The sequence below is a fragment of the Gallinula chloropus genome (genome assembly GCF_964237585.1).
Source record: "Gallinula chloropus genome assembly, chromosome: 6".
NCBI classification, from domain to species: Eukaryota; Metazoa; Chordata; class Aves; order Gruiformes; family Rallidae; genus Gallinula; species Gallinula chloropus.
Window position 1 is genome coordinate 24,555,038 of NC_140091.1, and position 24,294 is coordinate 24,579,331.

At 54.3% G+C, this 24,294-nt stretch overlaps 3 protein-coding genes across 3 annotated transcripts; all 3 read left to right on the top strand.

The window, feature by feature from the left end:
• Window positions 1-8,087: 8,087 nt before the first annotated feature.
• LOC311193460 (histone H2A.V-like) lies at window positions 8,088-12,791 on the top strand (the record flags this gene model as incomplete). The annotated part of the gene is made up of 5 exons (XM_084266290.1): window positions 8,088-8,162; window positions 9,097-9,174; window positions 9,494-9,607; window positions 9,694-9,823; window positions 12,781-12,791. 5 exons carry the CDS (start codon window positions 8,088-8,090, stop codon window positions 12,789-12,791), a joined length of 408 nt encoding a protein of 135 aa, XP_084122416.1.
• A 719-nt stretch (window positions 12,792-13,510) lies between these two features.
• On the top strand, window positions 13,511-18,215 carry LOC311193463 (histone H2A.V-like; the record flags this gene model as incomplete). Its single annotated transcript, XM_084266293.1, has 5 exons — window positions 13,511-13,585; window positions 14,520-14,597; window positions 14,918-15,031; window positions 15,118-15,247; window positions 18,205-18,215. 5 exons carry the CDS (start codon window positions 13,511-13,513, stop codon window positions 18,213-18,215), a joined length of 408 nt encoding a protein of 135 aa, XP_084122419.1.
• A 719-nt stretch (window positions 18,216-18,934) lies between these two features.
• Window positions 18,935-23,654, top strand: LOC311193464 (histone H2A.V-like; the record flags this gene model as incomplete). Its single annotated transcript, XM_084266294.1, has 5 exons — window positions 18,935-19,009; window positions 19,944-20,021; window positions 20,368-20,481; window positions 20,568-20,697; window positions 23,644-23,654. The coding sequence occupies 5 exons, from the start codon at window positions 18,935-18,937 to the stop codon at window positions 23,652-23,654; spliced, it is 408 nt and encodes a 135-aa protein (XP_084122420.1).
• Window positions 23,655-24,294: the final 640 nt, after the last annotated feature.

Consider the following 24,294-nt stretch of genomic DNA (forward strand, 5'->3'; position numbering starts at 1 on the left):
CCCATGAATCTGCTGCTGGAGAGCAGATCTGAATCTTTGGAAGCATGTGGGCAAGGCCCTACTTCCATTGCACGCTCAGCCAGCACCAAACAGAGCTCAAGCCACAGAGCTGAAGATCTAGAGAATTAAAAGGGTGGGTGGGTGGGTGGCAGGGAGCTGTCCAAGAACAGAGGTCCAAGAGAAATGGCTGTGATTTTGCTCAGAGAAGACTACCCGAACTTGTCACTGTCTTCTCTTTTGACAGTGTCCCATGCTCAGAGAAAGCAAGTGTCCAATGACAGCTCAGTGACCGAGTTCCTCCTCCTGGCATCCTCCAGCCTCCACACCCCCACGTACTACTTCTTTCTCCTCAACCTCTCTGTCCTTCGCCTGGGATCAATCTTCACCATAACTTCTCCTTGGTTTAGGGCAGTCTGTACCCCTGTCATCAGGGCTGCTGTGTTTGGAGAATGTGATTATTAAAATCCTCTCAACATGAGTAACTTTTCCTGTCTCAGGGGGACACGAGGGTATTGTCAGGGCCTATGTCTTTGGTGAAGAGAGCTAGGCCGCCGCCAGGCCTGCTGCCAGGTCAGCCCACCACACTCTCAACAAGAGGTTGAAAACAAAGAAGTTAATGGGCCTGTGGAGTCGTAGGCTACAACAATGATCCTTAAACTCTTGCTCAGGAGAGCAGCCAGGTAGATGCCCAGCAAGAGCTGCAGCTCCCATGTGTCTGCAAAGGCCAGGAGGAGGACTTCAGTTTTGGGTACGGGTGAATGGGGCTGACAGTTAGTTTCCATCACGTGAAATCCAAGCTCCTGGAGAAGGGGATCTTGGCAAATCTCCTCCCACCCCATGGGAGCTGGGACCCTGGAAGAAGGTGCCTAGTTTGTGCCCACCAGAACTGGGGAAGAGGAATCCCATTTCCGCTGGGTTTGTGAAAGTCATAGGCCAGAGCTGCATCCCCTTCCAGCCACAGGCCTCAAAGCAAGGATGAGGTGACTGGAGTGACTTGCCTGACTCCCTTCCTTTCACAGGGGAAAGAGTCCCCTCCCGGTCCCTGCCTGGGGGTCCTGTCTCATGTGGATCCAGACCAGGAACATTGCTTCTCCTGCCTAGCTCTGGTTTGAGCAGGAGAAACAACTCTGCTGGACAGAAGGATTTCTCCCCCGCCAAGGGAGGCAACGTCAGAGTTGACAGCGTAGAATGATCCCCATGAGGCCTGAGACACCAGGAGGGAGCCTACAAGAACTGGTCTTTTCCTGCTGAGCTGGGCTGGGCTCCTGGGATAGAGGGACTATGCTCATGCTAACCCACAGCACTGCCGGGAGACAGCTCTGCCCAGGAGCAGCTCCTCTGCCAAGCGCACAGGCCTTATTCTCCAAGCTTTAAGGGTGCTGAGAAGCGCTATTCTACCTGGGAAAAAGGGAGGTTTGTGCTTAGCCTAGCCTTGTGAGAAACCAAATGCACCCTACGTAAACAAGCAGTTGTACTTAGGGGTGCATTCAAAGTAATAAAATCTGTATCGGCTGGGACACCACCCCCTGACAGGGTGTCTCCAAGAGCTTCAGGGAGAAAATGCTGCTCTTGGATAGAATGTTACTGTAAGAGCTTTACAGTTTCAGAGGGTGCAGCCAAAACCCTGGCTCTTCAGGTAAGAGCTGCTTTAGAAACCCAAACCAGTACAAATTCCCCTGGGGTGTAAGTCATACCACACACACACCTCCCCCCCATTTTCAGAACAGTTACTGAATGCTTGGTTTACAGATGCTTCTGCTAAAAGAGAGGGCAAAACATGGGAACATCGAGCTGTTGCCTTGCAAAATATCATCGCTGAAGGGGAGTGTCGTGTTCAAGGAGGAGAACTGGTAGCAGCATGGGGTGTGTTTCACCACGAGGCACAATCTCCTTCTCCTGTCCATACCTATCCCGACACTTTCTCTGTATTCAAGGGATGTACTGAATGGCTTCCCTTGGGAATGGAAAGGGTGGGAAGTCAACCGAGTACCTGTCTGGCAAAAGGAAAACGGCAAGATCTCTGAACTATTGCAAAGCAAGGGAATTTGGCAGCGGCATGGGTCCCTAGCAGCAGCCCAGCCCAGCCCAGGGGGGAAGGGGGGCTCAGAGCAGGGCCCGTGGCATGTGGCCCATGGAACGTGCATGATGCAACAAACAGGGGGGCGGGTGGAGCACACGGGCCTGAAAGGGCTCTTCTCCCATTGGCTCCACGGGCTGCCCGTCCAGTGGGCACTGCGTTGCCAAGTGCCCGCGTCACCTTGCCCCATGGCTCCAGCTGCCGAGCAGCCTCTTGCCCTCATTCCCTGTGTGCCCTTGGCAGAGGCGCCACAGCTGTGGAGCTGTCTGCAAGGCAGAACTCCTGGGAGAGACCGAGGACCAGTACTGCGAGCAGGGAAATGTTCAAATCCATATGGGATGCCTTGATGGCCTTTGGGTGGCTGTGGCAGGCCGCGCTTCCTCCTCACACTCCGGTGGGTTATTCTCCGGCACCTCCTGAGGCACATGCAGTGGCAACTTGGGACCCAAACTCAAGAGAGGATGGTGGTAAAATGGTGAGGGGTGAGAGCGCTGGCCAGGCCGGATCTACTGGGATCCTCTGGGGTTGCTGGAGAGGGTTGCAGGGTGGGTACCGAGGCCAGTACTGGGGCCGATAGGAGACTGAAGATGAGTGCAGCAGTGCGGCAGCCTGGGCAGGGCATCCGGCACCAGCCTGGAGGTGACAGGGCTGTTCGGGTGAAGGTTGGAGCTGCCACTGCCAGTGGGGAGCCATGGCCGGAGTCGCGCAGAGCCGCAGCTCCACTCAGCAAGGGGCCTGAGCTGCTGCGGGGGTGGGGGGGACACGGGAACAACAGGCAGGTCTGGTGATGGGTTCCTGTCACCGATCTGTGACCTTGGTCACAGTGCCATGCCCTGCCCTTCCCAAGGGACTGCCCAGGAGCCTTCCTGTGACGGGATGCCGGGAAGCCAGCTAAAAACTGCTCCTCGGCCCCCTTCCCCCATTGCCCTCGTGCTCCACAGGGCTGCCATGTTGTACAATCAAAGCGTCTCGCCGGCACTGGCGAGCCCATCCCAGAGAGGATGTGTGCTGCTTCCCCACAGCCCTGAACCCCGCTGATCGGGTCAGTGGCGGGCGAGCGGTTGAGCCACTGTGTCCCTGGGGCTGTCAAAGGATGGGAGGCGCGGCGGCTGCCTTTACCTCCCCGGTTACGGTTTGGGAGGGAAGCTGCTCCCTTTTTGCTGCTACTTGCTGAGCAGGATGGGAATTGCCCTGGAATCCTGCAGGTCAGGGTTTACTTTCCGACTCGCACGTCCCTTCCAAGCTGGGAAAATGAGTCTGGAATCAAACCATTCTCACTGTGGCTGGAGAAAATGCCAAACCCACCCCGAAACCACAGCAAAATCTGGGGGGCGTTGGGAGCTGTTTTCCCCCCTTTTTGGCTTTTTCTGGAAAACAACGGGAATATATGGAGCAGGAAATGAGACCCCTGGGGTGATAAAGCAGCCGCCACACCCCTCACACCTGCCTCATCCCCTCAAGTTTGCTTCTTTTTGGATAGTTTGAGAGGCCACGAGTTTCCTGTTGTGGCCAAGAGCATATTTGCCCCTGGATTATGGTGCAGCAGGTTTCTCAGGATGAATTAAGATGATTAATAGGTGGATTTCTCCATTGCAGGCGGGTGGAAAAGCGGGGAAGCATAGTGGCAAGGCCAAAGCAAAGGCCGTGTCACGCTCCCAGAGAGCAGGACTCCAGGTAAGGCCCAGCCGCTCACGCTGGTGAGGGAAACCACGCCTCCCTGGGTGGGGGACCTCCACTTCTGGGGGCACGCCTCGGCCTCCCCCCCCCTTTTTTTGTCTTTGTTTGGTTTTTGAGTGCGTGGGAAATGTAATCTTTTGGGATTTGTGTCGTCACGGCAGCTGCGTTACAGGAGCTCCCAGAAGCTGTGGATAGGCGGGGTGGGGTTAAAAATTGGTGGCATACAGTGTAATTATGCAAATGGATAAGGGGCTTTAGTACGCAAATTTCTAAGGGGCTATAGGTGCTAATGAAGTGTTGGTCGTTTTCACCCCAGTTCCCTGTGGGAAGGATCCACAGGTATTTAAAAACTCGCACAACCAGCCGTCGGCGAGTGGGCGCTACAGCTGCTGTCTACAGCGCAGCCGTGCTGGAATATATCACTGCCGAGGTAGGTCCTCGCCTTCCTGCGGAGGCCTGGGCGGGGAGCTGGGAGACCCGTCCTTTCCCTCAGCATCATCCCCAGTGTCTTTGCAGGTGTTACAGCTGGCAGGGAAAATCTCAAAGGACATGAAAGCCAAGCGCATCACCCCTCGCCATTTGCAGCTGGCTATTCGTGGAGACCAGGAGCTGGATTCCCTAATCAAAGCCACCATTGCTGGAGGAGGTGGGTATCGCCCTTGCTGCTCCCTTTCCCTCCTTCCCGCGGGGAATTTTAGAGGGGAGAACTGTGGGACCACGGGAATTTGGCAACGACGGGAAATACCGGAGCCACGGCAGGAGGAGACACGTCACCAAATTCGGCTGGGAATTGAGGGTGTCTCTAAGAGGCTTTTAGGAAGTCTGATGGGAATCCTCCTCTTGTATGTGCAGGTGCCGTCCCTCACATCCACAAGTGCCTGATTAGAAAGCAGGGCAGAAGACGACGGCGCAGAGGGAAGAATTGAGAAGCAGCCCGCTCCCTCCTCTTTTACCATCCCTGGGACAGAAGAAACATTGGGAATTCGTTGTTGTTGTTGTTGTTGTTGTTGTAGCTGTTGTTTTTGTTGTTGTTTTTATTGTTGTAATAAATAAAAGGGAGATTAGAGACCATTGTCTGTCAGAGGAGGAAAGATGGGTTTGGGCTTGAGTTTGGGGGAGGAGAGAAAAAGTGGTATCTCAGTTTAAGCGAGGGGGTCGTCTGCTCCCTGGCGTTTTATATGAAAATGGGATGGATAAACGTTTTTTTACAAGAATCCCTGCTGAAGTCCACCTTTCTTGGGGCATGCAGGGGTTGTTCAGGGTTAGGGAGGTGTGCTGGTGCAGCCATGGGTGGGTTAGGGCACAAAGGAAGGGAGGTGTAGGTTGGGGGTATCTGGCTCCCCTGGGCGGTGGGGCAGCCTGTCCCATGCCAAATGCATCCGTGTCCCCACCCCTATGCAAATTCCAAATAATTATCCACAAGCTCTCCTCTTGACTCACAAGCCTCACTGTGTTCTCTGTCAGTGTGGCAGAAATGCTGATTGTTTCTGATCTCCAAGAGTATTCCACAGGTGAGATGGAGGAATGCATTAAAAAACAATCTCTCTGACTCTCTTGTGTCATACCCCTGTCTTAGCACTGGGAGTACAGGTATTGACAAGCCTTTCTGTGTTAGAAACACTTTAACCAGAAGAAAAACAAACACTAGGATCTTCCCTGCCTGAATGTTCCCATGAATCTGCTGCTGGAGAGCAGATCTGAATCTTTGGAAGCATGTGGGCAAGGCCCTACTTCCATTGCACGCTCAGCCAGCACCAAACAGAGCTCAAGCCACAGAGCTGAAGATCTAGAGAATTAAAAGGGTGGGTGGGTGGGTGGCAGGGAGCTGTCCAAGAACAGAGGTCCAAGAGAAATGGCTGTGATTTTGCTCAGAGAAGACTACCCAAACTTGTCACTGTCTTCTCTTTTGACAGTGTCCCATGCTCAGAGAAAGCAAGTGTCCAATGGCTGCTCAGTGACCGAGTTCCTCCTCCTGGCATCCTCCAGCCTCCACACCCCCACGTACTACTTCTTTCTCCTCAACCTCTCTGTCCTTCGCCTGGGATCAATCTTCACCATAACTTCTCCTTGGTTTAGGGCAGTCTCTACCCCTGTCATCAGGGCTGCTGTGTTTGGAGAATGTGATTATTAAAATCCTCTCAACATGAGTAACTTTTCCTGTCTCAGGGGAACACGAGGGTATTGTCAGGGCCTGTGTCTTTGGTGAAGAGAGCTAGGCCGCCGCCAGGCCTGCTGCCAGGTCAGCCCACCACACTCTCAACAAGAGGTTGAAAACAAAGAAGTTAATGGGCCTGTGGAGTCGTAGGCTACAACAATGATCCTTAAACTCTTGCTCAGGAGAGCAGCCAGGTAGATGCCCAGCAAGAGCTGCAGCTCCCATGTGTCTGCAAAGGCCAGGAGGAGGACTTCAGTTTTGGGTACGGGTGAATGGGGCTGACAGTTAGTTTCCATCACGTGAAATCCAAGCTCCTGGAGAAGGGGATCTTGGCAAATCTCCTCCCACCCCATGGGAGCTGGGACCCTGGAAGAAGGTGCCTAGTTTGTGCCCACCAGAACTGGGGAAGAGGAATCCCATTTCCGCTGGGTTTGTGAAAGTCATAGGCCAGAGCTGCATCCCCTTCCAGCCACAGGCCTCAAAGCAAGGATGAGGTGACTGGAGTGACTTGCCTGACTCCCTTCCTTTCACAGGGGAAAGAGTCCCCTCCCGGTCCCTGCCTGGGGGTCCTGTCTCATGTGGATCCAGACCAGGAACACTGCTTCTCCTGCCTAGCTCTGGTTTGAGCAGGAGAAACAACTCTGCTGGACAGAAGGATTTCTCCCCCGCCAAGGGAGGCAACGTCAGAGTTGACAGCGTAGAATGATCCCCATGAGGCCTGAGACACCAGGAGGGAGCCTACAAGAACTGGTCTTTTCCTGCTGAGCTGGGCTGGGCTCCTGGGATAGAGGGACTATGCTCATGCTAACCCACAGCACTGCCGGGAGACAGCTCTGCCCAGGAGCAGCTCCTCTGCCAAGCGCACAGGCCTTATTCTCCAAGCTTTAAGGGTGCTGAGAAGCGCTATTCTACCTGGGAAAAAGGGAGGTTTGTGCTTAGCCTAGCCTTGTGAGAAACCAAATGCACCCTACGTAAACAAGCAGTTGTACTTAGGGGTGCATTCAAAGTAATAAAATCTGTATCGGCTGGGACACCACCCCCTGACAGGGTGTCTCCAAGAGCTTCAGGGAGAAAATGCTGCTCTTGGATAGAATGTTACTGTAAGAGCTTTACAGTTTCAGAGGGTGCAGCCAAAACCCTGGCTCTTCAGGTAAGAGCTGCTTTAGAAACCCAAACCAGTACAAATTCCCCTGGGGTGTAAGTCATACCACACACACACCTCCCCCCCATTTTCAGAACAGTTACTGAATGCTTGGTTTACAGATGCTTCTGCTAAAAGAGAGGGCAAAACATGGGAACATCGAGCTGTTGCCTTGCAAAATATCATCGCTGAAGGGGAGTGTCGTGCTCAAGGAGGAGAACTGGTAGCAGCATGGGGTGTGTTTCACCACGAGGCACAATCTCCTTCTCCTGTCCATACCTATCCCGACACTTTCTCTGTATTCAAGGGATGTACTGAATGGCTTCCCTTGGGAATGGAAAGGGTGGGAAGTCAACCGAGTACCTGTCTGGCAAAAGGAAAACGGCAAGATCTCTGAACTATTGCAAAGCAAGGGAATTTGGCAGCGGCATGGGTCCCTAGCAGCAGCCCAGCCCAGCCCAGGGGGGAAGGGGGGCTCAGAGCAGGGCCCGTGGCATGTGGCCCATGGAACGTGCATGATGCAACAAACAGGGGGGCGGGTGGAGCACACAGGCCTGAAAGGGCTCTTCTCCCATTGGCTCCACGGGCTGCCCGTCCAGTGGGCACTGCGTTGCCAAGTGCCCGCGTCACCTTGCCCCATGGCTCCAGCTGCCGAGCAGCCTCTTGCCCTCATTCCCTGTGTGCCCTTGGCAGAGGCGCCACAGCTGTGGAGCTGTCTGCAAGGCAGAACTCCTGGGAGAGACCGAGGACCAGTACTGCGAGCAGGGAAATGTTCAAATCCATATGGGATGCCTTGATGGCCTTTGGGTGGCTGTGGCAGGCCGCGCTTCCTCCTCACACTCCGGTGGGTTATTCTCCGGCACCTCCTGAGGCACATGCAGTGGCAACTTGGGACCCAAACTCAAGAGAGGATGGTGGTAAAATGGTGAGGGGTGAGAGCGCTGGCCAGGCCGGATCTACTGGGATCCTCTGGGGTTGCTGGAGAGGGTTGCAGGGTGGGTACCGAGGCCAGTACTGGGGCCGATAGGAGACTGAAGATGAGTGCAGCAGTGCGGCAGCCTGGGCAGGGCATCCGGCACCAGCCTGGAGGTGACAGGGCTGTTCGGGTGAAGGTTGGAGCTGCCACTGCCAGTGGGGAGCCATGGCCGGAGTCGCGCAGAGCCGCAGCTCCACTCAGCAAGGGGCCTGAGCTGCTGCGGGGGTGGGGGGGACACGGGAACAACAGGCAGGTCTGGTGATGGGTTCCTGTCACCGATCTGTGACCTTGGTCACAGTGCCATGCCCTGCCCTTCCCAAGGGACTGCCCAGGAGCCTTCCTGTGACGGGATGCCGGGAAGCCAGCTAAAAACTGCTCCTCGGCCCCCTTCCCCCATTGCCCTCGTGCTCCACAGGGCTGCCATGTTGTACAATCAAAGCGTCTCGCCGGCACTGGCGAGCCCATCCCAGAGAGGATGTGTGCTGCTTCCCCACAGCCCTGAACCCCGCTGATCGGGTCAGTGGCGGGCGAGCGGTTGAGCCACTGTGTCCCTGGGGCTGTCAAAGGATGGGAGGCGCGGCGGCTGCCTTTACCTCCCCGGTTACGGTTTGGGAGGGAAGCTGCTCCCTTTTTGCTGCTACTTGCTGAGCAGGATGGGAATTGCCCTGGAATCCTGCAGGTCAGGGTTTACTTTCCGACTCGCACGTCCCTTCCAAGCTGGGAAAATGAGTCTGGAATCAAACCATTCTCACTGTGGCTGGAGAAAATGCCAAACCCACCCCGAAACCACAGCAAAATCTGGGGGGCGTTGGGAGCTGTTTTCCCCCCTTTTTGGCTTTTTCTGGAAAACAACGGGAATATATGGAGCAGGAAATGAGACCCCTGGGGTGATAAAGCAGCCGCCACACCCCTCACACCTGCCTCATCCCCTCAAGTTTGCTTCTTTTTGGATAGTTTGAGAGGCCACGAGTTTCCTGTTGTGGCCAAGAGCATATTTGCCCCTGGATTATGGTGCAGCAGGTTTCTCAGGATGAATTAAGATGATTAATAGGTGGATTTCTCCATTGCAGGCGGGTGGAAAAGCGGGGAAGCATAGTGGCAAGGCCAAAGCAAAGGCCGTGTCACGCTCCCAGAGAGCAGGACTCCAGGTAAGGCCCAGCCGCTCACGCTGGTGAGGGAAACCACGCCTCCCTGGGTGGGGGACCTCCACTTCTGGGGGCACGCCTCGGCCTCCCCCCCCCTTTTTTTGTCTTTGTTTGGTTTTTGAGTGCGTGGGAAATGTAATCTTTTGGGATTTGTGTCGTCACGGCAGCTGCGTTACAGGAGCTCCCAGAAGCTGTGGATAGGCGGGGTGGGGTTAAAAATTGGTGGCATACAGTGTAATTATGCAAATGGATAAGGGGCTTTAGTACGCAAATTTCTAAGGGGCTATAGGTGCTAATGAAGTGTTGGTCGTTTTCACCCCAGTTCCCTGTGGGAAGGATCCACAGGTATTTAAAAACTCGCACAACCAGCCGTCGGCGAGTGGGCGCTACAGCTGCTGTCTACAGCGCAGCCGTGCTGGAATATATCACTGCCGAGGTAGGTCCTCGCCTTCCTGCGGAGGCCTGGGCGGGGAGCTGGGAGACCCGTCCTTTCCCTCAGCATCATCCCCAGTGTCTTTGCAGGTGTTACAGCTGGCAGGGAAAATCTCAAAGGACATGAAAGCCAAGCGCATCACCCCTCGCCATTTGCAGCTGGCTATTCGTGGAGACCAGGAGCTGGATTCCCTAATCAAAGCCACCATTGCTGGAGGAGGTGGGTATCGCCCTTGCTGCTCCCTTTCCCTCCTTCCCGCGGGGAATTTTAGAGGGGAGAACTGTGGGACCACGGGAATTTGGCAACGACGGGAAATACCGGAGCCACGGCAGGAGGAGACACGTCACCAAATTCGGCTGGGAATTGAGGGTGTCTCTAAGAGGCTTTTAGGAAGTCTGATGGGAATCCTCCTCTTGTATGTGCAGGTGCCGTCCCTCACATCCACAAGTGCCTGATTAGAAAGCAGGGCAGAAGACGACGGCGCAGAGGGAAGAATTGAGAAGCAGCCCGCTCCCTCCTCTTTTACCATCCCTGGGACAGAAGAAACATTGGGAATTCGTTGTTGTTGTTGTTGTTGTTGTTGTAGCTGTTGTTTTTGTTGTTGTTTTTATTGTTGTAATAAATAAAAGGGAGATTAGAGACCATTGTCTGTCAGAGGAGGAAAGATGGGTTTGGGCTTGAGTTTGGGGGAGGAGAGAAAAAGTGGTATCTCAGTTTAAGCGAGGGGGTCGTCTGCTCCCTGGCGTTTTATATGAAAATGGGATGGATAAACGTTTTTTTACAAGAATCCCTGCTGAAGTCCACCTTTCTTGGGGCATGCAGGGGTTGTTCAGGGTTAGGGAGGTGTGCTGGTGCAGCCATGGGTGGGTTAGGGCACAAAGGAAGGGAGGTGTAGGTTGGGGGTATCTGGCTCCCCTGGGCGGTGGGGCAGCCTGTCCCATGCCAAATGCATCCGTGTCCCCACCCCTATGCAAATTCCAAATAATTATCCACAAGCTCTCCTCTTGACTCACAAGCCTCACTGTGTTCTCTGTCAGTGTGGCAGAAATGCTGATTGTTTCTGATCTCCAAGAGTATTCCACAGGTGAGATGGAGGAATGCATTAAAAAACAATCTCTCTGACTCTCTTGTGTCATACCCCTGTCTTAGCACTGGGAGTACAGGTATTGACAAGCCTTTCTGTGTTAGAAACACTTTAACCAGAAGAAAAACAAACACTAGGATCTTCCCTGCCTGAATGTTCCCATGAATCTGCTGCTGGAGAGCAGATCTGAATCTTTGGAAGCATGTGGGCAAGGCCCTACTTCCATTGCACGCTCAGCCAGCACCAAACAGAGCTCAAGCCACAGAGCTGAAGATCTAGAGAATTAAAAGGGTGGGTGGGTGGGTGGCAGGGAGCTGTCCAAGAACAGAGGTCCAAGAGAAATGGCTGTGATTTTGCTCAGAGAAGACTACCCAAACTTGTCACTGTCTTCTCTTTTGACAGTGTCCCATGCTCAGAGAAAGCAAGTGTCCAATGGCTGCTCAGTGACCGAGTTCCTCCTCCTGGCATCCTCCAGCCTCCACACCCCCACGTACTACTTCTTTCTCCTCAACCTCTCTGTCCTTCGCCTGGGATCAATCTTCACCATAACTTCTCCTTGGTTTAGGGCAGTCTCTACCCCTGTCATCAGGGCTGCTGTGTTTGGAGAATGTGATTATTAAAATCCTCTCAACATGAGTAACTTTTCCTGTCTCAGGGGAACACGAGGGTATTGTCAGGGCCTGTGTCTTTGGTGAAGAGAGCTAGGCCGCCGCCAGGCCTGCTGCCAGGTCAGCCCACCACACTCTCAACAAGAGGTTGAAAACAAAGAAGTTAATGGGCCTGTGGAGTCGTAGGCTACAACAATGATCCTTAAACTCTTGCTCAGGAGAGCAGCCAGGTAGATGCCCAGCAAGAGCTGCAGCTCCCATGTGTCTGCAAAGGCCAGGAGGAGGACTTCAGTTTTGGGTACGGGTGAATGGGGCTGACAGTTAGTTTCCATCACGTGAAATCCAAGCTCCTGGAGAAGGGGATCTTGGCAAATCTCCTCCCACCCCATGGGAGCTGGGACCCTGGAAGAAGGTGCCTAGTTTGTGCCCACCAGAACTGGGGAAGAGGAATCCCATTTCCGCTGGGTTTGTGAAAGTCATAGGCCAGAGCTGCATCCCCTTCCAGCCACAGGCCTCAAAGCAAGGATGAGGTGACTGGAGTGACTTGCCTGACTCCCTTCCTTTCACAGGGGAAAGAGTCCCCTCCCGGTCCCTGCCTGGGGGTCCTGTCTCATGTGGATCCAGACCAGGAACATTGCTTCTCCTGCCTAGCTCTGGTTTGAGCAGGAGAAACAACTCTGCTGGACAGAAGGATTTCTCCCCCGCCAAGGGAGGCAACGTCAGAGTTGACAGCGTAGAATGATCCCCATGAGGCCTGAGACACCAGGAGGGAGCCTACAAGAACTGGTCTTTTCCTGCTGAGCTGGGCTGGGCTCCTGGGATAGAGGGACTATGCTCATGCTAACCCACAGCACTGCCGGGAGACAGCTCTGCCCAGGAGCAGCTCCTCTGCCAAGCGCACAGGCCTTATTCTCCAAGCTTTAAGGGTGCTGAGAAGCGCTATTCTACCTGGGAAAAAGGGAGGTTTGTGCTTAGCCTAGCCTTGTGAGAAACCAAATGCACCCTACGTAAACAAGCAGTTGTACTTAGGGGTGCATTCAAAGTAATAAAATCTGTATCGGCTGGGACACCACCCCCTGACAGGGTGTCTCCAAGAGCTTCAGGGAGAAAATGCTGCTCTTGGATAGAATGTTACTGTAAGAGCTTTACAGTTTCAGAGGGTGCAGCCAAAACCCTGGCTCTTCAGGTAAGAGCTGCTTTAGAAACCCAAACCAGTACAAATTCCCCTGGGGTGTAAGTCATACCACACACACACCTCCCCCCCATTTTCAGAACAGTTACTGAATGCTTGGTTTACAGATGCTTCTGCTAAAAGAGAGGGCAAAACATGGGAACATCGAGCTGTTGCCTTGCAAAATATCATCGCTGAAGGGGAGTGTCGTGTTCAAGGAGGAGAACTGGTAGCAGCATGGGGTGTGTTTCACCACGAGGCACAATCTCCTTCTCCTGTCCATACCTATCCCGACACTTTCTCTGTATTCAAGGGATGTACTGAATGGCTTCCCTTGGGAATGGAAAGGGTGGGAAGTCAACCGAGTACCTGTCTGGCAAAAGGAAAACGGCAAGATCTCTGAACTATTGCAAAGCAAGGGAATTTGGCAGCGGCATGGGTCCCTAGCAGCAGCCCAGCCCAGCCCAGGGGGGAAGGGGGGCTCAGAGCAGGGCCCGTGGCATGTGGCCCATGGAACGTGCATGATGCAACAAACAGGGGGGCGGGTGGAGCACACAGGCCTGAAAGGGCTCTTCTCCCATTGGCTCCACGGGCTGCCCGTCCAGTGGGCACTGCGTTGCCAAGTGCCCGCGTCACCTTGCCCCATGGCTCCAGCTGCCGAGCAGCCTCTTGCCCTCATTCCCTGTGTGCCCTTGGCAGAGGCGCCACAGCTGTGGAGCTGTCTGCAAGGCAGAACTCCTGGGAGAGACCGAGGACCAGTACTGCGAGCAGGGAAATGTTCAAATCCATATGGGATGCCTTGATGGCCTTTGGGTGGCTGTGGCAGGCCGCGCTTCCTCCTCACACTCCGGTGGGTTATTCTCCGGCACCTCCTGAGGCACATGCAGTGGCAACTTGGGACCCAAACTCAAGAGAGGATGGTGGTAAAATGGTGAGGGGTGAGAGCGCTGGCCAGGCCGGATCTACTGGGATCCTCTGGGGTTGCTGGAGAGGGTTGCAGGGTGGGTACCGAGGCCAGTACTGGGGCCGATAGGAGACTGAAGATGAGTGCAGCAGTGCGGCAGCCTGGGCAGGGCATCCGGCACCAGCCTGGAGGTGACAGGGCTGTTCGGGTGAAGGTTGGAGCTGCCACTGCCAGTGGGGAGCCATGGCCGGAGTCGCGCAGAGCCGCAGCTCCACTCAGCAAGGGGCCTGAGCTGCTGCGGGGGTGGGGGGGACACGGGAACAACAGGCAGGTCTGGTGATGGGTTCCTGTCACCGATCTGTGACCTTGGTCACAGTGCCATGCCCTGCCCTTCCCAAGGGACTGCCCAGGAGCCTTCCTGTGACGGGATGCCGGGAAGCCAGCTAAAAACTGCTCCTCGGCCCCCTTCCCCCATTGCCCTCGTGCTCCACAGGGCTGCCATGTTGTACAATCAAAGCGTCTCGCCGGCACTGGCGAGCCCATCCCAGAGAGGATGTGTGCTGCTTCCCCACAGCCCTGAACCCCGCTGATCGGGTCAGTGGCAGGCGAGCGGTTGAGCCACTGTGTCCCTGGGGCTGTCAAAGGATGGGAGGCGCGGCGGCTGCCTTTACCTCCCCGGTTACGGTTTGGGAGGGAAGCTGCTCCCTTTTTGCTGCTACTTGCTGAGCAGGATGGGAATTGCCCTGGAATCCTGCAGGTCAGGGTTTACTTTCCGACTCGCACGTCCCTTCCAAGCTGGGAAAATGAGTCTGGAATCAAACCATTCTCACTGTGGCTGGAGAAAATGCCAAACCCACCCCGAAACCACAGCAAAATCTGGGGGGCGTTGGGAGCTGTTTTCCCCCCTTTTTGGCTTTTTCTGGAAAACAACGGGAATATATGGAGCAGGAAATGAGACCCCTGGGGTGATAAAGCAGCCGCCACACCCCTCACACCTGCCTCATCCCCTCAAGTTTGCTTCTTTTTGGATAGTTTGAGAGGCCACGAGTTTCCTGTTGTGGCCAAGAGCATATTTGCCCCTGGATTATGGTGCAGCAGGTTTCTCAGGATGAATTAAGATGATTAATAGGTGGATTTCTCCATTGCAGGCGGGTGGAAAAGCGGGGAAGCATAGTGGCAAGGCCAAAGCAAAGGCCGTGTCACGCTCCCAGAGAGCAGGACTCCAGGTAAGGCCCAGCCGCTCACGCTGGTGAGGGAAACCACGCCTCCCTGGGTGGGGGACCTCCACTTCTGGGGGCACGCCTCGGCCTCTCCCCCCCCTTTTTTTGTCTTTGTTTGGTTTTTGAGTGCGTGGGAAATGTAATCTTTTGGGATTTGTGTCGTCACGGCAGCTGCGTTACAGGAGCTCCCAGAAGCTGTGGATAGGCGGGGTGGGGTTAAAAATTGGTGGCATACAGTGTAATTATGCAAATGGATAAGGGGCTTTAGTATGCAAATTTCTAAGGGGCTATAGGTGCTAATGAAGTGTTGGTCGTTTTCACCCCAGTTCCCTGTGGGAAGGATCCACAGGTATTTAAAAACTCGCACAACCAGCCGTCGGCGAGTGGGCGCTACAGCTGCTGTCTACAGCGCAGCCGTGCTGGAATATATCACTGCCGAGGTAGGTCCTCGCCTTCCTGCGGAGGCCTGGGCGGGGAGCTGGGAGACCCGTCCTTTCCCTCAGCATCATCCCCAGTGTCTTTGCAGGTGTTACAGCTGGCAGGGAAAATCTCAAAGGACATGAAAGCCAAGCGCATCACCCCTCGCCATTTGCAGCTGGCTATTCGTGGAGACCAGGAGCTGGATTCCCTAATCAAAGCCACCATTGCTGGAGGAGGTGGGTATCGCCCTTGCTGCTCCCTTTCCCTCCTTCCCGCGGGGAATTTTAGAGGGGAGAACTGTGGGACCACGGGAATTTGGCAACGACGGGAAATACCGGAGCCACGGCAGGAGGAGACACGTCACCAAATTCGGCTGGGAATTGAGGGTGTCTCTAAGAGGCTTTTAGGAAGTCTGATGGGAATCCTCCTCTTGTATGTGCAGGTGCCGTCCCTCACATCCACAAGTGCCTGATTAGAAAGCAGGGCAGAAGACGACGGCGCAGAGGGAAGAATTGAGAAGCAGCCCGCTCCCTCCTCTTTTACCATCCCTGGGACAGAAGAAACATTGGGAATTCGTTGTTGTTGTTGTTGTTGTTGTTGTAGCTGTTGTTTTTGTTGTTGTTTTTATTGTTGTAATAAATAAAAGGGAGATTAGAGACCATTGTCTGTCAGAGGAGGAAAGATGGGTTTGGGCTTGAGTTTGGGGGAGGAGAGAAAAAGTGGTATCTCAGTTTAAGCGAGGGGGTCGTCTGCTCCCTGGCGTTTTATATGAAAATGGGATGGATAAACGTTTTTTTACAAGAATCCCTGCTGAAGTCCACCTTTCTTGGGGCATGCAGGGGTTGTTCAGGGTTAGGGAGGTGTGCTGGTGCAGCCATGGGTGGGTTAGGGCACAAAGGAAGGGAGGTGTAGGTTGGGGGTATCTGGCTCCCCTGGGCGGTGGGGCAGCCTGTCCCATGCCAAATGCATCCGTGTCCCCACCCCTATGCAAATTCCAAATAATTATCCACAAGCTCTCCTCTTGACTCACAAGCCTCACTGTGTTCTCTGTCAGTGTGGCAGAAATGCTGATTGTTTCTGATCTCCAAGAGTATTCCACAGGTGAGATGGAGGAATGCATTAAAAAACAATCTCTCAGGCTCTTTTCTGTCATACCCCTGTCTTAGCACTGGGAGTACAGGTACTGACAAGCCTTTCTGTGTTAGAAACACTTTAACCAGAAGAAAAACAAACACTAGGATCTTCCCTGCCTGAATGTTCCCATGAATCTGCTGCTGGAGAGCAGATCTGAATCTTTGGAAGCATGTGGGCAAGGCCCTACTTCCATTGCACGCTCAGCCAGCACCAAACAGAGCTCAAGCCACAGAGCTGAAGATCTAGAGAATTAAAAGGGTGGGTGGGTGGGTGGCAGGGAGCTGTCCAAGAACAGAGGTCCAAGAGAAATGGCTGTGATTTTGCTCAGAGAAGACTACCCAAACTTGTCACTGTCTTCTCTTTTGACAGTGTCCCATGCTCAGACAAAGCAAGTGTCCAATGACAGCTCAGTGACCGAGTTCCTCCTCCTGGCATCCTCCAGCCTCCACACCCCCACGTACTACTTCTTTCTCCTCAACCTCTCTGTCCTTCGCCTGGGATCAATCTTCACCATAACTTCTCCTTGGTTTAGGGCAGTCTGTACCCCTGTCATCAGGGCTGCTGTGTTTGGAGAATGTGATTATTAAAATCCTCTCAACATGAGTAACTTTTCCTGTCTCAGGGGAACACGAGGGTATTGTCAGGGCCTGTGTCTTTGGTGAAGAGAGCTAGGCCGCCGCCAGGCCTGCTGCCAGGTCAGCCCACCACACTCTCAACAAGAGGTTGAAAACAAAGAAGTTAATGGGCCTGTGGAGTCGTAGGCTACAACAATGATCCTTAAACTCTTGCTCAGGAGAGCAGCCAGGTAGATGCCCAGCAAGAGCTGCAGCTCCCATGTGTCTGCAAAGGCCAGGAGGAGGACTTCAGTTTTGGGTACGGGTGAATGGGGCTGACAGTTAGTTTCCATCACGTGAAATCCAAGCTCCTGGAGAAGGGGATCTTGGCAAATCTCCTCCCACCCCATGGGAGCTGGGACCCTGGAAGAAGGTGCCTAGTTTGTGCCCACCAGAACTGGGGAAGAGGAATCCCATTTCCGCTGGGTTTGTGAAAGTCATAGGCCAGAGCTGCATCCCCTTCCAGCCACAGGCCTCAAAGCAAGGATGAGGTGACTGGAGTGACTTGCCTGACTCCCTTCCTTTCACAGGGGAAAGAGTCCCCTCCCGGTCCCTGCCTGGGGGTCCTGTCTCATGTGGATCCAGACCAGGAACATTGCTTCTCCTGCCTAGCTCTGGTTTGAGCAGGAGAAACAACTCTGCTGGACAGAAGGATTTCTCCCCCGCCAAGGGAGGCAACGTCAGAGTTGACAGCGTAGAATGATCCCCATGAGGCCTGAGACACCAGGAGGGAGCCTACAAGAACTGGTCTTTTCCTGCTGAGCTGGGCTGGGCTCCTGGGATAGAGGGACTATGCTCATGCTAACCCACAGCACTGCCGGGAGACAGCTCTGCCCAGGAGCAGCTCCTCTGCCAAGCGCACAGGCCTTATTCTCCAAGCTTTAAGGGTGCTGAGAAGCGCTATTCTACCTGGGAAAAAGGGAGGTTTGTGCTTAGCCTAGCCTTGTGAGAAACCAAATGCACCCTACGTAAACAAGCAGTTGTACTTAGGGGTGCATTCAAAGTAATAAAATCTGTATCGGCTGGGACACCACCCCCTGACAGGGTGTCTCCAAGAGCTTCAGGGAGAAAATGCTGCTCTTGGATAGAATGTTACTGTAAGAGCTTTACAGTTTCAGAGGGTGCAGCCAAAACCCTGGCTCTTCAGGTAAGAGCTGCTTTAGAAACCCAAACCAGTACAAATTCCCCTGGGGTGTAAGTCATACCACACACACACCTCCCCCCCATTTTCAGAACAGTTACTGAATGCTTGGTTTACAGATGCTTCTGCTAAAAGAGAGGGCAAAACATGGGAACATCGAGCTGTTGCCTTGCAAAATATCATCGCTGAAGGGGAGTGTCGTGTTCAAGGAGGAGAACTGGTAGCAGCATGGGGTGTGTTTCACCACGAGGCACAATCTCCTTCTCCTGTCCATACCTATCCCGACACTTTCTCTGTATTCAAGGGATGTACTGAATGGCTTCCCTTGGGAATGGAAAGGGTGGGAAGTCAACCGAGTACCTGTCTGGCAAAAGGAAAACGGCAAGATCTCTGAACTATTGCAAAGCAAGGGAATTTGGCAGCGGCATGGGTCCCTAGCAGCAGCCCAGCCCAGCCCAGGGGGGAAGGGGGGCTCAGAGCAGGGCCCGTGGCATGTGGCCCATGGAACGTGCATGATGCAACAAACAGGGGGGCGGGTGGAGCACACGGGCCTGAAAGGGCTCTTCTCCCATTGGCTCCACGGGCTGCCCGTCCAGTGGGCACTGCGTTGCCAAGTGCCCGCGTCACCTTGCCCCATGGCTCCAGCTGCCGAGCAGCCTCTTGCCCTCATTCCCTGTGTGCCCTTGGCAGAGGCGCCACAGCTGTGGAGCTGTCTGCAAGGCAGAACTCCTGGGAGAGACCGAGGACCAGTACTGCGAGCAGGGAAATGTTCAAATCCATATGGGATGCCTTGATGGCCTTCGGGTGGCTGTGGCAGGCCGCGCTTCCTCCTCACACTCCGGTGGGTTATTCTCCGGCACCTCCTGAGGCACATGCAGTGGCAACTTGGGACCCAAACTCAAGAGAGGATGGTGGTAAAATGGTGAGGGGTGAGAGCGCTGGCCAGGCCGGATCTACTGGGATCCTCTGGGGTTGCTGGAGAGGGTTGCAGGGTGGGTACCGAGGCCAGTACTGGGGCCGATAGGAGACTGAAGATGAGTGCAGCAGTGCGGCAGCCTGGGCAGGGCATCCGGCACCAGCCTGGAGGTGACAGGGCTGTTCGGGTGAAGGTTGGAGCTGCCACTGCCAGTGGGGAGCCATGGCCGGAGTCGCGCAGAGCCGCAGCTCCACTCAGCAAGGGGCCTGAGCTGCTGCGGGGGTGGGGGGGACACGGGAACAACAGGCAGGTCTGGTGATGGGTTCCTGTCACCGATCTGTGACCTTGGTCACAGTGCCATGCCCTGCCCTTCCCAAGGGACTGCCCAGGAGCCTTCCTGTGACGGGATGCCGGGAAGCCAGCTAAAAACTGCTCCTCGGCCCCCTTCCCCCATTGCCCTCGTGCTCCACAGGGCTGCCATGTTGTACAATCAAAGCGTCTCGCCGGCACTGGCGAGCCCATCCCAGAGAGGATGTGTGCTGCTTCCCCACAGCCCTGAACCCCGCTGATCGGGTCAGTGGCAGGCGAGCGGTTGAGCCACTGTGTCCCTGGGGCTGTCAAAGGATGGGAGGCGCGGCGGCTGCCTTTACCTCCCCGGTTACGGTTTGGGAGGGAAGCTGCTCCCTTTTTGCTGCTACTTGCTGAGCAGGATGGGAATTGCCCTGGAATCCTGCAGGTCAGGGTTTACTTTCCGACTCGCACGTCCCTTCCAAGCTGGGAAAATGAGTCTGGAATCAAACCATTCTCACTGTGGCTGGAGAAAATGCCAAACCCACCCCGAAACCACAGCAAAATCTGGGGGGCGTTGGGAGCTGTTTTCCCCCCTTTGTGGCTTTTTCTGGAAAACAACGGGAATATATGGAGCAGGAAATGAGACCCCTGGGGTGATAAAGCAGCCGCCACACCCCTCACACCTGCCTCATCCCCTCAAGTTTGCTTCTTTTTGGATAGTTTGAGAGGCCACGAGTTTCCTGTTGTGGCCAAGAGCATATTTGCCCCTGGATTATGGTGCAGCAGGTTTCTCAGGATGAATTAAGATGATTAATAGGTGGATTTCTCCATTGCAGGCGGGTGGAAAAGCGGGGAAGCATAGTGGCAAGGCCAAAGCAAAGGCCGTGTCACGCTCCCAGAGAGCAGGACTCCAGGTAAGGCCCAGCCGCTCACGCTGGTGAGGGAAACCACGCCTCCCTGGGTGGGGGACCTCCACTTCTGGGGGCACGCCTCGGCCTCTCCCCCCCCTTTTTTTGTCTTTGTTTGGTTTTTGAGTGCGTGGGAAATGTAATCTTTTGGGATTTGTGGGAAATGTAATCTTTTGGGATTTGTGTCGTCACGGCAGCTGCGTTACAGGAGCTCCCAGAAGCTGTGGATAGGCGGGGTGGGGTTAAAAATTGGTGGCATACAGTGTAATTATGCAAATGGATAAGGGGCTTTAGTACGCAAATTTCTAAGGGGCTATAGGTGCTAATGAAGTGTTGGTCGTTTTCACCCCAGTTCCCTGTGGGAAGGATCCACAGGTATTTAAAAACTCGCACAACCAGCCGTCGGCGAGTGGGCGCTACAGCTGCTGTCTACAGCGCAGCCGTGCTGGAATATATCACTGCCGAGGTAGGTCCTCGCCTTCCTGCGGAGGCCTGGGCGGGGAGCTGGGAGACCCGTCCTTTCCCTCAGCATCATCCCCAGTGTCTTTGCAGGTGTTACAGCTGGCAGGGAAAATCTCAAAGGACATGAAAGCCAAGCGCATCACCCCTCGCCATTTGCAGCTGGCTATTCGTGGAGACCAGGAGCTGGATTCCCTAATCAAAGCCACCATTGCTGGAGGAGGTGGGTATCGCCCTTGCTGCTCCCTTTCCCTCCTTCCCGCGGGGAATTTTAGAGGGGAGAACTGTGGGACCACGGGAATTTGGCAACGACGGGAAATACCGGAGCCACGGCAGGAGGAGACACGTCACCAAATTCGGCTGGGAATTGAGGGTGTCTCTAAGAGGCTTTTAGGAAGTCTGATGGGAATCCTCCTCTTGTATGTGCAGGTGCCGTCCCTCACATCCACAAGTGCCTGATTAGAAAGCAGGGCAGAAGACGACGGCGCAGAGGGAAGAATTGAGAAGCAGCCCGCTCCCTCCTCTTTTACCATCCCTGGGACAGAAGAAACATTGGGAATTCGTTGTTGTTGTTGTTGTTGTTGTTGTAGCTGTTGTTTTTGTTGTTGTTTTTATTGTTGTAATAAATAAAAGGGAGATTAGAGACCATTGTCTGTCAGAGGAGGAAAGATGGGTTTGGGCTTGAGTTTGGGGGAGGAGAGAAAAAGTGGTATCTCAGTTTAAGCGAGGGGGTCGTCTGCTCCCTGGCGTTTTATATGAAAATGGGATGGATAAACGTTTTTTTACAAGAATCCCTGCTGAAGTCCACCTTTCTTGGGGCATGCAGGGGTTGTTCAGGGTTAGGGAGGTGTGCTGGTGCAGCCATGGGTGGGTTAGGGCACAAAGGAAGGGAGGTGTAGGTTGGGGGTATCTGGCTCCCCTGGGCGGTGGGGCAGCCTGTCCCATGCCAAATGCATCCGTGTCCCCACCCCTATGCAAATTCCAAATAATTATCCACAAGCTCTCCTCTTGACTCACAAGCCTCACTGTGTTCTCTGTCAGTGTGGCAGAAATGCTGATTGTTTCTGATCTCCAAGAGTATTCCACAGGTGAGATGGAGGAATGCATTAAAAAACAATCTCTCAGGCTCTTTTCTGTCATACCCCTGTCTTAGCACTGGGAGTACAGGTATTGACAAGCCTTTCTGTGTTAGAAACACTTTAACCAGAAGAAAAACAAACACTAGGATCTTCCCTGCCTGAATGTTCCCATGAATCTGCTGCTGGAGAGCAGATCTGAATCTTTGGAAGCATGTGGGCAAGGCCCTACTTCCATTGCACGCTCAGCCAGCACCAAACAGAGCTCAAGCCACAGAGCTGAAGATCTAGAGAATTAAAAGGGTGGGTGGGTGGGTGGCAGGGAGCTGTCCAAGAACAGAGGTCCAAGAGACATGGCTCAGAGAAGACTACCCGAACTTGTCACTGTCTTCTCTTTTGACAGTGTCCCATGCTCAGACAAAGCAAGTGTCCAATGACAGCTCAGTGACCGAGTTCCTCCTCCTGGCATCCTCCAGCCTCCACACCCCCACATACTACTTCTTTCTCCTCAACCTCTCTGTCCTTCGCCTGGGATCAATCTTCACCATAACTTCTCCTTGGTTTAGGGCAGTCTGTACCCCTGTCATCAGGGCTGCTGTGTTTGGAGAATGTGATTATTAAAATCCTCTCAACATGAGTAACTTTTCCTGTCTCAGGGGAACACGAGGGTATTGTCAGGGCCTGTGTCTTTGGTGAAGAGAGCTAGGCCGCCGCCAGGCCTGCTGCCAGGTCAGCCCACCACACTCTCAACAAGAGGTTGAAAACAAAGAAGTTAATGGGCCTGTGGAGTCGTAGGCTACAACAATGATCCTTAAACTCTTGCTCAGGAGAGCAGCCAGGTAGATGCCCAGCAAGAGCTGCAGCTCCCATGTGTCTGCAAAGGCCAGGAGGAGGACTTCAGTTTTGGGTACGGGTGAATGGGGCTGACAGTTAGTTTCCATCACGTGAAATCCAAGCTCCTGGAGAAGGGGATCTTGGCAAATCTCCTCCCACCCCATGGGAGCTGGGACCCTGGAAGAAGGTGCCTAGTTTGTGCCCACCAGAACTGGGGAAGAGGAATCCCATTTCCGCTGGGTTTGTGAAAGTCATAGGCCAGAGCTGCATCCCCTTCCAGCCACAGGCCTCAAAGCAAGGATGAGGTGACTGGAGTGACTTGCCTGACTCCCTTCCTTTCACAGGGGAAAGAGTCCCCTCCCGGTCCCTGCCTGGGGGTCCTGTCTCATGTGGATCCAGACCAGGAACACTGCTTCTCCTGCCTAGCTCTGGTTTGAGCAGGAGAAACAACTCTGCTGGACAGAAGGATTTCTCCTCCGCCAAGGGAGGCAACGTCAGAGTTGACAGCGTAGAATGATCCCCATGAGGCCTGAGACACCAGGAGGGAGCCTACAAGAACTGGTCTTTTCCTGCTGAGCTGGGCTGGGCTCCTGGGATAGAGGGACTATGCTCATGCTAACCCACAGCACTGCCGGGAGACAGCTCTGCCCAGGAGCAGCTCCTCTGCCAAGCGCACAGGCCTTATTCTCCAAGCTTTAAGGGTGCTGAGAAGCGCTATTCTACCTGGGAAAAAGGGAGGTTTGTGCTTAGCCTAGCCTTGTGAGAAACCAAATGCACCCTACGTAAACAAGCAGTTGTACTTAGGGGTGCATTCAAAGTAATAAAATCTGTATCGGCTGGGACACCACCCCCTGACAGGGTGTCTCCAAGAGCTTCAGGGAGAAAATGCTGCTCTTGGATAGAATGTTACTGTAAGAGCTTTACAGTTTCAGAGGGTGCAGCCAAAACCCTGGCTCTTCAGGTAAGAGCTGCTTTAGAAACCCAAACCAGTACAAATTCCCCTGGGGTGTAAGTCATACCACACACACACCTCCCCCCCATTTTCAGAACAGTTACTGAATGCTTGGTTTACAGATGCTTCTGCTAAAAGAGAGGGCAAAACATGGGAACATCGAGCTGTTGCCTTGCAAAATATCATCGCTGAAGGGGAGTGTCATGTTCAAGGAGGAGAACTGGTAGCAGCATGGGGTGTGTTTCACCACGAGGCACAATCTCCTTCTCCTGTCCATACCTATCCCGACACTTTCTCTGTATTCAAGGGATGTACTGAATGGCTTCCCTTGGGAATGGAAAGGGTGGGAAGTCAACCGAGTACCTGTCTGGCAAAAGGAAAACGGCAAGATCTCTGAACTATTGCAAAGCAAGGGAATTTGGCAGCGGCATGGGTCCCTAGCAGCAGCCCAGCCCAGCCCAGGGGGGAAGGGGGGCTCAGAGCAGGGCCCGTGGCATGTGGCCCATGGAACGTGCATGATGCAACAAACAGGGGGGCGGGTGGAGCACACAGGCCTGAAAGGGCTCTTCTCCCATTGGCTCCACGGGCTGCCCGTCCAGTGGGCACTGCGTTGCCAAGTGCCCGCGTCACCTTGCCCCATGGCTCCAGCTGCCGAGCAGCCTCTTGCCCTCATTCCCTGTGTGCCCTTGGCAGAGGCGCCACAGCTGTGGAGCTGTCTGCAAGGCAGAACTCCTGGGAGAGACCGAGGACCAGTACTGCGAGCAGGGAAATGTTCAAATCCATATGGGATGCCTTGATGGCCTTTGGGTGGCTGTGGCAGGCCGCGCTTCCTCCTCACACTCCGGTGGGTTATTCTCCGGCACCTCCTGAGGCACATGCAGTGGCAACTTGGGACCCAAACTCAAGAGAGGATGGTGGTAAAATGGTGAGGGGTGAGAGCGCTGGCCAGGCCGGATCT